The sequence below is a fragment of the Ursus arctos genome, unplaced genomic scaffold (genome assembly GCF_023065955.2).
Source record: "Ursus arctos isolate Adak ecotype North America unplaced genomic scaffold, UrsArc2.0 scaffold_1, whole genome shotgun sequence".
NCBI lineage: Eukaryota > Metazoa > Chordata > Mammalia > Carnivora > Ursidae > Ursus > Ursus arctos.
Window position 1 is genome coordinate 49,660,679 of NW_026622763.1, and position 15,739 is coordinate 49,676,417.

The 15,739-nt window shown below is 34.9% G+C and overlaps 1 protein-coding gene across 8 annotated transcripts in view; it reads left to right on the plus strand.

The window, feature by feature from the left end:
* Positions 1–15,739, plus strand: part of UBR3 (ubiquitin protein ligase E3 component n-recognin 3) — a 228,447-nt gene that overhangs the window by 16,855 nt on the left and 195,853 nt on the right. For 6 of the 8 annotated variants that reach the window (XM_044381496.3, XM_048213900.2, XM_044381493.3 and 3 more), the window contains exons 2-3: positions 9,684–9,823; positions 12,784–12,942. In XM_044381496.3, coding sequence (XP_044237431.1) covers positions 9,684–9,823; positions 12,784–12,942 — 299 coding nt within the window. The remainder of the gene's footprint in view (positions 1–9,683; positions 9,824–12,783; positions 12,943–15,739) is intronic. The other 2 variants (XM_044381494.3, XM_026492589.4) reach the window with 1 other exon arrangement.

The following is a 15,739-nucleotide window of genomic DNA, read 5'->3' on the forward strand; positions in this document are numbered from 1 at the left end:
TTCTAGTTTAATTCCTTTGTGGTCTGTGAACATAGTTTATGTAATGTCAATTTAAAATGCTTCAATACCGTAAAATTGATAAGATCCATATTCATTATGGATCTCTAAGATCCATACCATTCTTTGATATTTTCTGCTTGTCAGTACTGAAAAGTCATCAGTCTGGTCTGGACTAATTTCAGTGCTGGCTCCATTGTGTATGTAGGCAGTTGTGTCCTACTGATGGAGTATATAGTCAGCTTGCTGTCATAACATAATACCACAGACAGGGGGACTTAAACAACAGAAATTTATTTTTCATGGTTCTGGAGGCTGGAAGTCCAAGATCAAGGCGCTGGCAGGTGTTCCTCCTGAGGCTTCTCTCCTTGGCCTGTAGATGACTGCCTTCTCCCTGTATCCTCACATGGTCTTTCCTCTGTGTACCTGTGTATCCCTCGTGTCTCTTTTTCTTCTTATAAGGACACCACTTGTATTGGATTAGGGCCCCACCCTATGACCTCATTTAACCTTACTTCCTCAAACGTCCTATCTCCACCTATGGTAACACTGGGGGTTAGGGCTTCAAAAAATTTTTTTTCTTAAATGTTTATGTATTTATTTTAGAGAGACAGAGATGGAGCATGTGTACAAGTGGGGGGAGGGGTAGAGGGAGAGAGAGAATCTCAAGCAGATCCCTTACTGAGTGCAGAGCCTGATATGGGGCTTGATCTCACGACCCTGAGATCATGACCTGAGCTGAAACCAAGAGTTGGATGCTCAACCAGCTGAGCCACCCAGGTGCCCCTGGGGATTAGGGCTTCAGTGTATGAATTTTTAAGGGCCACAGTTCAGTAAGAGAAGGGGGACGGAGAGTGGGTGTATTAATGTGTATGTTGATAAACGTATACAGTGTAGATCATTTGAAAAGGTCTGCATGTTTGACTCTATAATTCTGTGAGTTAATAACATCCCAGTGCTTCGTAAACATAGAAAAAGGACTTTATTGGGACATAGTTTATGAAGAATGGAATGAGCGTCCAGCTATTGTAGGGTATAGTGTTCTATTATTGTCAGTTAAGTCTACTTTGTTGATAGTGTTTTCATTAGCTATCACTGTGTAACAGATCACTCTGAAACTTAGAAGCTTAAAACAACAAACATTTATTATCTCATAGTTTCTTTGGACCAGGGATTTGGAAATGGCTGACCTGGTCATTCTGACATAGCATCTCATGGGGTTGTAGTAAAGATATTGGCTGGGGTTGCAGTCTCCTAAAGACTTGCTGAGACTTGAAGATCCACTTCTAAGGTGGGTCGCTCACATGGCTGTTGACAGGAGGATCAGTTTCCTGCCATGTGGGCTTATCATAATGTTGCTTGAAAAACTTCCTTTACTTTTTCTAGTAGTGCAGGTATGATGGTAAAGAATTCTCAGATTTTTCTGAAAAGTTTTCATTTATCTTCAGTTTTGAAGAGTTTTTTTTCTTTGAGTTAGAATTCTAGAGTCACAGGTTTGCTTGTTTTCTTCTAGCACTTTAAATATGTTTCTACATTGTGTTCTGATTGAACAGTTCCTGATGAAAAGTCTGTTGTCATCTGTATCTTTATTGTTCTGTACATAATGGGTCACTTTCTTCAGGTTGCTTTGGAGATTTTATTCTTATCCCTGTTTTCAGCAATTTGGTTATGATGTGCCTTCATATGGCTTTAAAAAAAGTTTATTCTGCTTGCAGTTTGATGAGTTTTTGAATCTGTGATTTTATGGTTTTCAGCAAATTTGGAGAAACTTCAGCCATTTTTCACATATTCTAAGTCTATGGTATGTCTTTTGTGATCTTCAGAAATTTTTTCTAAATTTTACTAGTTAAGCATGTCATTCACATATTCTCCCTACTCCCCTTTTTGGGTTTCCAGTGTAACGCAAGACAGCTTGTTATTGTCCCATACCTCACTTAAGTTCTATTCATTTTCTCAGTCTCTGTTCTTTATTTTGGATAGTTTCTTAAAATTGTTAAGTCAGTTAAATCACTGATTTTTTTTTTTTTCTGGTGTCTAATCTGTTATCCCATGTGGTGTGTTTTTCATTTCTGATATTCAGCTGTAGAAGTTTAATATGGGTCTTATTTATCATGGTATAAGGTATGAGGAGATTTTTCCTCCCCCAAATCTTTGCTCGTTACTCCATCTCAATACCATTTCAGTGAATAAACCGTGTTTTCTGCAAAGATTTGAAATCTGCCTTGTCATAATTAATTCCACATGGATTTGAGTCTGTTTTTGGATACATAATAATTAATTTGTCCATTGATACACTTTTTTTTCCCCAAGATTTTATTTATTTATTTGACAGAGAACAAGCAGGGGGAATGGCAGACAGAGGGAGAGGGAGAAGCAGGCTCCCCACGGAGCAGGGAGCCCGATGTGGGGCTCAACATAGGACCCTGGGAACATGATCTGAGCTGAAGGCAGATCACTTAACTGGCTGAGCCACCCAGGCGCCACCGGTACACTTTTTATGTACCATTACCACATTATTTTCTTTCTTTCTTCAAGCATTCCATTTATAATTTATTTACTACTTAATAATTTAATAATTGTACATCTCGTAGTTGATTTTCAAGTCTTATATGCACACTGAAACTGAATTTAGAACTTATAGTTTTGTTTTGTTTTTAAAGATTTTATTTATGTGAAAGAGATAGAGAACACAAGTAGGGGGAGCAGCAGGCAGGGCAGAGGGAGAAGCAGGCTCCCCTCTGAGCAGGGAGCCCGATGCAGGGCTCGATCCCAGGACTCTGGGATCATGACTTGAGCCGAAGGCAGATGCTTAACAAATGAGCCATCCAGGCACCTCCAGAACTTACAGTTTTCATGAATATTTTGCTTTTGTAGTACTTTAGGTCTCACCAAATAATATTAAAACTATATAGGTGGAATTTGTTTCCTTTATTTCTTAACTATTCATGTAATCTAACCATTTTAGACATGAGGTGAATCTGTACCTTAGTCCATATAAATTAGAGATGTAGAAATGTATATCTAGAGAAATGGCACAAGAACATATAGGTGAATTTGGAACTGAATTTCTGACCCAGCTCCCCCTTTCTCTACCTTATCTTTATTTGACTTTTATTAATATTAATTAATATTTATCATTAACATCTGTCACTACCCTCTAGAATATAAGCTCTCTTAAAAGCTCTCTAATACAGTTTTGATTAACTTTGTTTTAATATATGATAAAGCTATTCTACCTTATTTTTCAGAATTTTCTTAACTATTTTTATTTTTCCATAGTAACTTCAGAATCACTTTGATTATTCCTTATTGGTATTTTTACTAAGGTCATATGAAATACAAAGATTAGTGGAGACCATATATCTTTATCGTATTGAGATCTTCGGGAATTTTTTCTAAATTTTACTAGTTAGGCATGTCATTCAGTATTTCTGAGATTTCCCCATCTGTAAAATGAAGAGAACAGATTATTTCAATGGCTTTTAATCTGGGATTCATGACTCTTCAGGGATCTCTGGAATTACCGTAAATTATATGCAAAATAGTGTATATGTGCATAATTTGTGCTGAATTGGAAATGGGTTGTATATGCTACAGGCTAATTTTTAGGGGAGCTTATCTTAGATGCTTTTCTGTTTTTTGAAATACGTGATTGAGTTATTTGAGTTGGCTTCTTCTTGCCCTCCTACCCCGCATTAAGTCTTAGTAATTTGCAAATGGACCACCAAGAATCTCTGGTCCCTTTCTCTTTTCTTTTTTCTTTCTTTTTTTTTTTTTTTTTTTTTAGAGAGGGAGAGATGTGGGGGAGGTGCGAGGGAGAGGGAGAGAGAATCTTATTTTTATTTATTAAAATTTTTTTTAAAAAGTTTTTTTTATTCATTTGAGAGAGAGAGAGAGAGAAAGAGAGCACAAACAGGGGGATAGGGAGAGGGAGAGGGAGAAGCAGACTCCCTGCTGAGCCGGGAACCTGACATGGGACTCAATCCCAGGACCTGGAGATCATAACCTGAGCTGAAGGCAGATGCTTAACCATCTGAGCCACCCAGGCAATTTTTTATTTTTTATTAATTTTTAATTTTTGGAGAGAATGTGTTATAGCAGGGTGGGGGGGAAGAGGGATTGGGAGGAAGAGAATCCTAATCAGGCTCCATGTGCAGTGTGGAGCTCATCGTGGGGCTCAATATCATGACCCTGAGATCATGACCTGACCTGAAATCAACAGTTGGAGGCGTAACTGACTGGGCCACCCAGGTGCCCCTATTCTTAGATTTAGTCTTTGTTTGCTGAAGTCTTTATTGAACACTTGCTATGTAATATATAAGATGTTTTAGTTCCCACACTATGTTCAGCCTGGAGTACAAAAACCAATTTTGTTTGTCGATCTTATCATATGTTGTACCCATACTGCATAGTCCTACGTTACTTAAACTAGCTTACAGAGCTTGGTTCTTAAGCCTTTTGGCTATTAATTTTTTCAATCAAGAGCCATCTGATATACTCCTGTAATCCCAGGCCCTAGGTTGCTTAGGCCACTTTTGTTCCTTGGGCGTAGTTCCAGGTTGAAATTTCACTCTTTGATGCCACTTGACACTCTGTTCAAATTGTTCTTCACTCTCTGCCCAGTAGCACTTTTGAATTCATTTCTTTTCTACAGGGAAAGTGTCTAAAGAGCTTTCTGTGCCCTTCTTTACCTAATCCTTTCTCTTTTTCTGCTTTTCAACTGTCAAGCCTTCCATTGCATCCTTTAGTGTCTGTGTTCCCATTCTTCTGGCATTCGTTTCATCTGTTTTTTTGTCCTTCATATTTATGCTTCTAGGTAGTGTAATTAAATTATCTTCAATCACACAAGATAGGTTTAAATTTTTTTTTTTAATTTTAAAGCCTTTTAAAATAGAAATGTTTCCTTGATTTTGTATGTCACAGCTGAAAGTTCTTTAATTCACATTTACCTTTATGAAGCAGGTGCTTGAGTCTGGTGCCTTAGACCACTGGCCACCCGGACACGACCATATTTACCTTTATTTTTATTTATTTTTAAAAAAAGATTTATTTATTTATTTATTTAGAAACAGCACAAGCAGGGGAGGGGCAGAGAGTGAAGGAGAGAAGCAGATGCTGCACTGAGTGCAGAACCCTATGTGGGACTTGATCTCATGACCCTGAGATCATGACCTGAGCCAAAATCAAGTCATATGATTAACTGACTGAGCCACCCTGGCAGGCACCCCACCATATTTACCTTTAAATAAAGGTTTGGACCTTAAGATATAATACTTCTTAACCTGTTTCATGATATGGTAGATATGGAAATGATATTTGGATGGGGCACAGAAGCAATGAGGAGGCTGCTCAGACCCTGCCCATCTGTCTGCCTTGAGGACTGAGGAAATTTGTATCTCTGCACTGTAATCTATTGACCTAACATTTGGAAGCTCCACCTTAAGGATAGATAGACTTCAGCAGTGTGTAAACACTCTGAATGTTTTATCTTTGTGTTTATATTTTTCTTAAGAAAGAGTTATAACTTTCATTAGATTCTCAAAGGGGTCTATGAACCCAGAAAGGTTAAGAATTAATGATTTGAATTGTGGAACTAAAGCCGAATGAATGACATAACTTATTGTTTGCTTTTAGTGTGAATTCTTTCCTTTTGATTACAAAGTTAATGCATATGTTTGTTATACAAAGTTCAAACATTATAGGTAGAGCTAATGTAGAAAGTGAAGTATGCTGTATCATATTCCTGGTTAATTTCCACCAATTTGGTATACATGTATTTGGTATAAATATTTTTTTCTTATGTGTGTTAATATTTTCCTTCCTATTCTTTCTCCAGAATTTTACTTACAAAGGTATTACAATATATATACACAATTATGCATTTTCTCACTTAATTTATCCTAGATAATGATTCTACTTCAGTACTTGTTGAAATACCTCATTCTTCTTAACATAATATTTTATGTATCTACCATAATTTGGTTAACCTTTATTACTGAACACATGAGCTGTTTCTGCCCTTTTTTGCATTGCAAGCTGTGCCATAATGAACATCCCTGTAGATATAGTCTTGAAAATTTAGGAGTAATTCTGTATAATAAATTCCTAGAAATAGAAATGTTAGAGTAGGGTATGAACACTTATTGAATTTTTTTTAAATTAAGTTTTTTAATTTCAGTGTAGTTAACATATGGTGTTTTATTAGTTTCAGATGTACAAAATTAGTTCCATACAACCCCCAGCGCTCATCACAAGTGTGCTCCTAATCCCCCATCACCTGTTTAACCCATCCCTCTACCCACCTTCCCTCTGTTAGCCATCAGTCAGTGTGTTCTCTATAGTTAAGAGTCTTTTCTTGGTTTGTCTCTTTTTCTTTTTTTAAATTTCCTTTGCTCTTTTACTTTCGAGCACTTAAAATTTTAATAGATAATGCTAAAGCATCACCAAAAACTGGATCTATTTACACTTCCATGTATATGATAGGAGAAATTTCTGAATGTGCTTTCCAACAACTAATTAGTAAAGTGAATCTTCCCCAATCCTCAAGATGAAAAAGCTTTTTTGTATTATCAAAATCTTCAAACATAGACAAATGTAAAGACAAGAGAGCACTGAACCTCCATATACCCATCACTGGATTCAACATATATTAAGATTTTTGCCACATTTGCTTCATTTGTCCTTTTTCTGTTTTGTTGAAGTATTTTGAAGGAAATTCTAAACATTGTTATCTCACCCTGACATGCTTAGGTATTTATCTTTAAAAATGCAAATATTTCCTTTTAAAAAATTTTTAGGTTTTAGTACAGAAAATTTCACACATGTATAAAAGCAATGCACATAATGAATCCAACCACTGCGATCTTTTTTTAGGGAAAAAACTCCTTCAGTGACGTTTTTAATTTAAAGACCAATTAAAACTACATTCTTTTGACTTGGTGCCTTAAAAATCTGAGGGGAATACTTTATTGGCTTTGATATTGGCCCACATTCTATTTAATGTGCATTACATAGTGAAACGCCCTGTATCCATCTCCCAGTTCCAACAATTAACAGCTCATAGTTGGTCTTGGTATACTCCTATTTCATTTTAGCCCACCAGATTATTTTGAAGCAAGTCCCATACATTATAGCATTTCATTTGTAAGTATTTATATAGCCATATCTAAAAGATAAGGCTTCATTTTTCAATGATAAATGCAATGCTGCTACCATCATACCTACACAAAATAATTCCTTAATATCATACCCATGAACATTCTTACATCACCACAATGCCATTATCTCACCTAATAAAATTATCTAATGAACTATTACCCAGTTCATAATTCGATTTCCCTGGTTGTCTAAAAAAATATCTTTTTTAAAGTTGGTTTGTTACAATCTGTTTACACATTATATTTATTGGGTCTCTTAAGCTTTTTTAAACCTAGAATGGTCCTTCTACCTCCTTTTTCCTCTTGCCACTGACAAGTTACAGAAATTGAGTCTGTTGTCCTATGTCCATGATTTGTCTGTTTGCTTTTTTGTGTTTTTAACTTTTTCCTTTAGCTCCTATACTTCTTATAAATGGAAGTGAGCTCTCGAGACTTGGTGTTAAAATCAGCATGTTTGGTAAGAACACTTCCTAAGCGGTGCTGTGTGCTTTATGTGCTTTACAAATATCACAATGTCTGATTTTTTTTTTTTTACTTCTCATTATACTAAGGTTGATAAGGATGTGACCGTCTGATCTCAAGTGGAAAATTTGCCCATAAACCTTTCTCTAAAGCCATTACAAAATGCTCATTTTCTAGTTACTCATTATTTATTTAATTTAATTTAATTTTTAAATTTAATTTAATTTTTTAAATTCTGATGGGCTCTCTGTCACTTTAGGGAATTCTTTGTTATATTTGGAACCTTGCTTTCTTTCCTCCCTTTTCTTTCTTTCTTTCTTTCTTTCTTTCTTTCTTTCTTTCTTTCTTTCTTTTCCTTCCTTCCTTCCTTCCTTCCTTCCTTCCTTCCTTCCTTCCTTCCTTTTTCTTCTTTCTTTCAGAAGATTTTATTTATTTATTTGATAGAGTGTGCACAAGCAGGGGGAGTGGCAAAGGGAGAGGGAGAAGCAGACTCCCGACTGACCAGGACCCTGGGATCATGACCTGAGTCAAAGGCAGACGCTTAACTGACTGAGCTACACAGTCACCCCTCATTTTTTATTTTAATGAAGTTCATTGCTTTGGTTATTAGAGAACTTGAGCATCTTTTCATATGTTTATTGGCCATTCATCAATTTTTTGGTGACTTGTTCATGACCTTGGCTGATTTTTCTATTGATTTTTTTTTCTTTTTCTTATCCATTTTCAAGTGTTCACTATCAAAGATGTTAGTCCTTTATGTTTTACCTCTTGTAAATATTTTTTTCAATTTATAATTGTGTTCTGTATAGAAGCTTGATTTATGTAGTCGATTTTTATCTTAACATTTATGGGTTTTGGTTTAAAGTTTTACTTACTTAATACTTTCTATACTTTGAGGTAATGGAGGGGGAATAGTTTATTTTTTCCTGGTAACTTTTTTCACTTTTGATATGTATGGAATATATTTTGTATATGGTGTAAGATAAGAATAAAACTTTCTTCCTGCATAGAAATAATCAATTGTCCTAAAGCAATTTATTGAAAATCTTCTTCCTACCACATTGACTTGATATGCCATACTTATGATACTAAATTCACAAATATACATAGTCTCTTTCTAGACTCCATTGTGCTCCCCTGATGATATTGTATTACTACAGATTTTTAATTATAATAGCTTTGTACTACATTTTAAGGTGTGAGTCACTGTCAATAATCATTTTTTTCCTGAGTTTTACTGATTTTTTTTTCATACATATGCTCTTCCATTGAAACTTCAGAATTAGTTTGTGATTAGTCTCATTGTGATTTAACTATAATAGCATTAAGCTTTGTGGAACTGACTTTTAAAAAAATAAAATTGGTTTTTCCATTTGAGAATGTAGTTTTTCTCTATTCAGATCTTCTGTGTGTTTTAGCTAAGATAGTTTCTGCACTCTTCCTAATAAGTTTGTTTCTGGGCATTTTATGTTTAGTGTGGTTATTTTGTATTGCCACGAAATATCTTATTTGTGATTGTTCGGATTGTGACTACTGAATAGTTTGCTTCACTTTTGTTCAAGTATACCAGTCCTACTTTAAGTATAAACAAGGTTAAAGGAATGCATATATTTATGTGTACCATACAGAATTTTCAAATAAGCTTTATTTCTGTCACTTACATATTCATTAAGTTAGAAATAGTTAAGGAATAGAAAATGTGAATTCTTAGGAAATGACCAGTTTCTATTCAATGGTTTATAAAGAGTGGAAGTAATAAAGTATTATGTGTAAGTAATAAATTGCATTAAAAAAATTAAATCCTGTAATGAGATTTTCTTTTTGTATTCTAGTTGGCACCTAAGTAGTATGGTCTTTTATTAGGAGGAAATCCTCCTCAGCCACATATTTTATTTAAAGACTAATTAAAACTATAGCTTCTTAACTTGGTACCTTAAGAATTGTGGAGGAGTAATAAATCAGCTTTGATAATGGCCTTCATTCTATTTATGGGTATTGTATATAGAGGTAATATGTTCCTGGCAGATTAGACATCACTGTTAATTTTTTTTCTTTTTCATATTACAGGTTTTGCAAAAGGCATCAAATTAAATCAAGTTCGAATATTCCCTGTGTCCCCAAAGACTTATTGATGATGTCTGAATTTGTTCTTCCAAGATTTATTTTTTGTCTTATTCAGTACTTAAGAGAAGGCTATAATGAACCAGGTATGTTTAATCTACTTTTTGTTAGTATTCTTTTTAAGTTCCCAGTTAACAGAGTTTAGCATTAATAACAAGGTGAATTTTTTCAGTTATCTTTTTTTTGCTTAACATGTTTTATGAGACGACTATGAAATACAGGAACTAAATAAAAACACACTTTTGTATACATCAATTATATAACCTCATAGATACCTTGTAGTGGCACAGTTTGGGACTTTCTGCTCCTGGGATCATAGATGCTTAGGATCAAACTTACTTGGCCTTTTGCTGATGAGGAAATAATCATTTTATGGGGTTAAAGTGACTTTATTTACAGTTATATTATGATAGAACAGAATTAAGAAGTTCTGGAAATGTGTGAATTTAACTTAGAGTTTTAGAAGATAAACTACTATTTCACCATCTCTCTCTTTTTTTTTGTATATGTCTCTATATTTTTATTCCTCTCCATGTGTAACAACTTGTGAGAGAGTCAAATTGCTCACTCCTATATTACAGGTAGAAGGTATGGGGTTAAACATCATAATATTATTGAAAAGAAAAAGAAACATGCAAATTATAGATATTCTTTTGCCTTTTGAGATTTATTCACAATCTTGATTAATATACTTTAGTTAAATATTTTGGATTTAGATATTATCTGTTAAAGTTGTTAGTCTGATATTGTGAATTACAGATACCAAATAGTATGGTATGAAACAAATTTATTAACTTTTTATGATCTTTTACCTTTCTGATGATATTTGTATTTTTATCATTTAAAGGACTGCATCTTGAGTTACTCTTATAGGTTTCAAATTATTTACTATAAATAATCTTAAATCCAGTTTGAAACTTTGGCACACATTTTTATCTACTCTCATCATTGAAGTATGAAGAAACATAAAGCATCTTCATCATTTTTAAAAGTACCATGTTATTCTCATTGTGAGCAAACACTTCTTATTTCTACATTTTAAGCAAAATATGCAGTCCTTTGTTAACAACTTCCACTCCTCTCAGAGTATATGTCTTAAAATACAGGAAGAAATATTATTTTGATTCAGCTCCAAACAACTCTCTCTTTATAATGAAGTAAGAAGACACCAGCTGGGTTATTGAACTTGCCCTTGTGCTATTTCTCATATACTAGTTAACAGAGTTTTTGGAAATTTACATTTTGTATAATAAGTGTCCTGTTTTAGAAAGATAGTAAGTAGAAATCATTTATTATGAGAACCTTAAAACTTACAATTATTTTGATCAGAGAGTAATTCATACAAAAGTTTATTAGGTTTATTTTTTTCTTCCGGGACATTTAGCAGTTATAATAGATAGATGACATAGGTATATAGCTTTGATAATTATGTTACCATTATCTGAAAATACAAAGGAATGAATGGAAGCACTTGTCTTAAGATGAGTGTCATGAACTTAGGTTCATGAAATTTTCCTTTTTTATTACCACTTATGTTCAACATTCATTTCTTCTTTCTGTGCAGGAAAAATTACTACATTACTTTGAGTAGATATCACTGTTTAAAATTAAAGAAAGGACTTGAAATCATTTAATCTGAGATAATAGAAGCTCAGAGATTTTGTTGTTTGACAGATGCCTTGAGTTCCATTTCTCATTTCACCCTACAATCCTCAGATGAATGTCAGAGCTCATCTAGAGCCCTAGCAAATGAAGAACAAATGTTAGTTAAATATTTGTTACGTTACTACATAAGTCACTGCGGAGGACATAAGATGAATAATGTACAGAATTAGTTATCCACTGAGAAAGTTAAGGTTTTTTTGGTTTGGGTCCCAGGAATCAGAGTTATCTAGAATTTCATTCACAGATCATCTGTGAACTGGGTTGTGAGTTCCGTGGGGGTAGGAACTAGGTCTTATTTAGTTTTGCTTCCCAGTGCCTGTCATGTAGTAGATGCTGAATAAATGTTGAATTAAATTGATGTCCCCTTTCCTGGGCACACAGGCCCCCTATTAGCTCCCTTATATGCATCCTTTTAGCTAATTATGTCTGAACTCTCAATCTCATTTTTCATTTCTTCAGGACCTCAGTTTCTCTGAAAAATCTTTTTTTTCCCTCTTAAATATTCTTTTTCAGTTGCTGTACAAGTTTCTTCTTTCTTCCTCCAGCTCTACTAGGCATATCTTTTCTGGTATTTAAAAGCTATTTTAGAAAAAAACATTTATGTTTATGAAAACCATTATTTTTCATTTTAGTTGCTTTGACCTCCAACTAACATGAGTCTATATTTTTAGAATATGATAGAGGATGGGTTATTTGCTACACAGGTTAAATTTAATGCTGACATAATTTTGTTCTAATATTCTTACACTACTCTCAATATTATTTGATTTCTATCTTGTTTTATTTTAGGAAGTGATTTTTAACTTTTTCTTAAAAACTGTCTAATTTTGAAATGATGTTGTTTTTACATTTATATATCTGGAAATATAGGACCCTCAAATTGAATGCGTTTTAACCAAATTAAGTGCTTAACACCTTAAGAAGTCGTCTCTTTTCTTCAACTACTTTTTCTCAGAGGATTGAATTCCTGAGCAAGTCTACCCTAGGCTGGGTGCTAGGTGGATAACTGCCGCCTTCTTCTTCTTCCTTTTTTTTTTTTTTTTTGAAAGATTTTATTTATTTATTTGAGAGAGAGTAAGTGAGTGAGAGAACATGAGCAGGGTGGAGGGGCAGGGGTAGAGGGACAAGCAGACTCCTCACTGAGCAGGGAGCCGGACGTGGGGCTCAATCCCAGGACTCTGGGATCATGACCTGAGCTGCAGGCAGATGCTTAACTGACTGAGCCACCCAGGCGCCCCAATGCCAGCCTTCTAAATAGAGTTCTTATATTAATTTTTTGATTATAAAATACTGTTACCCAAGTTGCTGTAATTTTAAAAGAATAAAATATTGTTATTTTTAGCAAAATATTTTAAAGGAAGTTAATTATATGTTTTTTCAGCAGCTGATGTACCATCAGAAAAAGACCTTAACAAAGTCCTTCAGCTTTTGGAACCTCAAATTTCCTTTTTAGAAGATCTAACTAAAATGGGAGGAGCAATGCGGTCTGTTCTTACTCAGGTTTTGACAAACCAACAAAACTACAAAGATTTGACTTCTGGTATGTAAAATATTAGAATAGAATAAAGTTAAAATTTACTTATGTCACTGTAATCATAAGAAATTGTGTATTTTCAAACTTAAATGTAAAATGTAGATTTTTTTTCATAGAATGCGGAAGGTGGATGTTATTAAAAGTACTTCTTATTTTATGGATGAAGAAACTGACTCCCAGAAAAATTAAATGACCAGTTCAAGGCCTCACAACTAACTTATTTTGGAGTTAGCACTAGAATCCAGGTCTCCTCTAAGTTTTGGTGTGACATATTCATAACCTTACTCCACCTCCCCTTCCCCAAACAGTAACAAAACTGCTTCTGTGTCTTCATTTTTGGTATTTTATACTTTTGGGTTGTATGGCATAGGATTTTATAATAATGTAGAATTTAAGTTACAAAATTTGGAATTGTTGAGTATGTTTGTATATGATATACTGATATAAAACACTTTAGTTTAAAATTCTTCAGGTTAGCTCAATTTTATAGTACAAGTGCTTTAAATAGCATTATTTTTGCTGGCTCCTGAACAACATATTTTGAAAATTGAAGTTTATGTTTTCTTTAGAGTGGTGAAATTTTCATGTGTATTGTGAACCGTATGTTATTCAGAGAAGTCTTATCTCACGTTTCTTCAGCAAATATTTATTAAGCACCTACTATGTGCTTGGTTTTGGGCTAGGTACTAGAGTTTGGGGTAGGGAATGCAAGTAGTAAACCAGGTAATCCTATCCCTGCCCTTATAAAGCTTAAGGTCTAGTGAGTGAGATGGCATTAATACAACTCCCAAACCAAAAAAATTGTGTAATTTATAAACTTGTAAATGATATGAAAGGGTAGGGCAAGAATTTATAAAAGGGAGATTTGATTTCACTGATGGGGAAGATGGGGGAAGCTTCACTGACGGAGTGATATTTAAAGTAAAACCTAATGGTTGGGAGAAAGTCATTTAACATCTTGAGGGAAACAAACTGAGGGTTTCAGAGGGGAAGGGGTTGGTGGGATGGGATAACAGGGTGATGGGTATTAAGGAGGGCACATGCTGTGATGAGCACTGGGTGTTATATGTAACTAATGAATCATTGAACACTACATTGAAGACTAATAATGTACTATACAGTGGCTAACTGAACATAATAATAAAAAAAGAAAGTCCTTTAGCTAGAGGGTAAGGGGAGTTGGGTGGCAATGGGATGGGGTTATATTCAAGGTAGAAGACTTCTGCTTTTAACTGCTGGGCTAGCCCATATGTCATAAACAACATAAAGCTGGAAAAAATGTGAGGCAGCTGTTATTAGGCACTGGACAGAAGGCAATACAAAACTATAAATCTTTGAGAGAAAAGAAAAGCATCAAATGAACCCCACAATTGCTCTGAATCTCTGTCTAGGGATAACATCCTGACTGCAGTGCAACAAGCTGGCATTGAAGCAGTGTGGTGGCCCACCTGAGCTAAGGAGGTAGAGATCACAGTTTAGGACAGCTGCAACAGTTGGAAACTGGAATCTTTGGGGTAGAATACCAAGAGGTAGTGGGCAGATGTATGGGGGACCCCTGAAAGTGCTTGGCCAAAGACTGAGATACACATGTACAGGGTGAGACTGCCTCAGGCCTATTAGAGAGTGACTGCTATGGGGTTAAAAGCAGAATATAGATATAAGAGGTTAAGCAGTTTTCAGAGACATTGGAGTTTCAGCCCAACCAGACTGGAGAAAACTTGTTAATACCACAGGCATCTAGTTGATTCAGAGTTTAGAGCTTATTCCTGTCAATTTAGAGGGCCTTTTGAGAACCTTAGGGTTTCTACAGACCTGCCCTTATTTTTTTTATTTTTTATTTTTAGAGATGGGGGGATAGAGAGAGAGAATAAGGCAAGAGGGAAGGGCAGAGGGAGAGAGAGAGACAGAATCCCAAGCAGACTCCATGCCCAGTGTGGAGCCTGACATGGGGCTCAATCCCACAACCCTGAGATCATGACCTGAGCCAAAATCAAGAGCTGGATGCCTAACCAACTGAGCCACCCAGGCGCCCCTATAGACCTGCCCTTTACAAACCTTTACCAAACGTTTGTGAGTTTTTAGTTGATTGGGCTGTTAATTGAACTGTCTTCTAGAATTAAAATTAATACTCTTCAAAGGAAGATAATAGAATCCAGAATCTTCTATAATGTGTCATTAGAATGTCCAGCATACAATAAAAACTACTAAACATGCAGGAAAATAAGAAATTATGCCCTATAACTACGAGATAGGGCTGGCAATAGAAATTGACCTTGAAATGGGCCAGATGTTGGATTTAGCAGATAAAGACATTAAAGCAACTATTATAGGGGCACCTGGGTAGCTCAGTTGGTTAAACGTCCGGCTCTTGATTTTGGCTCAGGTCACGGTCTTAGGATTGTGCTATTGATCCCCGTGTTGGGCTCCATGCTGGGCATGGAGCATGCTTAAGATTCTCTTTCTCCCTCTCCCTCTGTCCAGCCCCCACTCTTCCTTTCTTAAAAAAATTTTTTTTTTAAAAGCAACTATTATAAATATGTTCAAGAAATTAAAGGAAGATCTGTTCAAATAATTAAAAGTAAATATTGATGTTAATGAGTGAAGAGATAAAGAATCTTATCAAAGAAATAAAAACAATAAAGGAAATTCTAGAACTGAAAATTAGCATTGAATGCAATAATTAAATTGAAAAAATTTACTGGATGGGCTTAGCAATGGATTGGAGAGGGTAGAAGAAAGACTTAATGAATTTGAAGACAGATAATAGGTTATTCAATCTGGGGGCACCTGGGTGGCTCAGTTG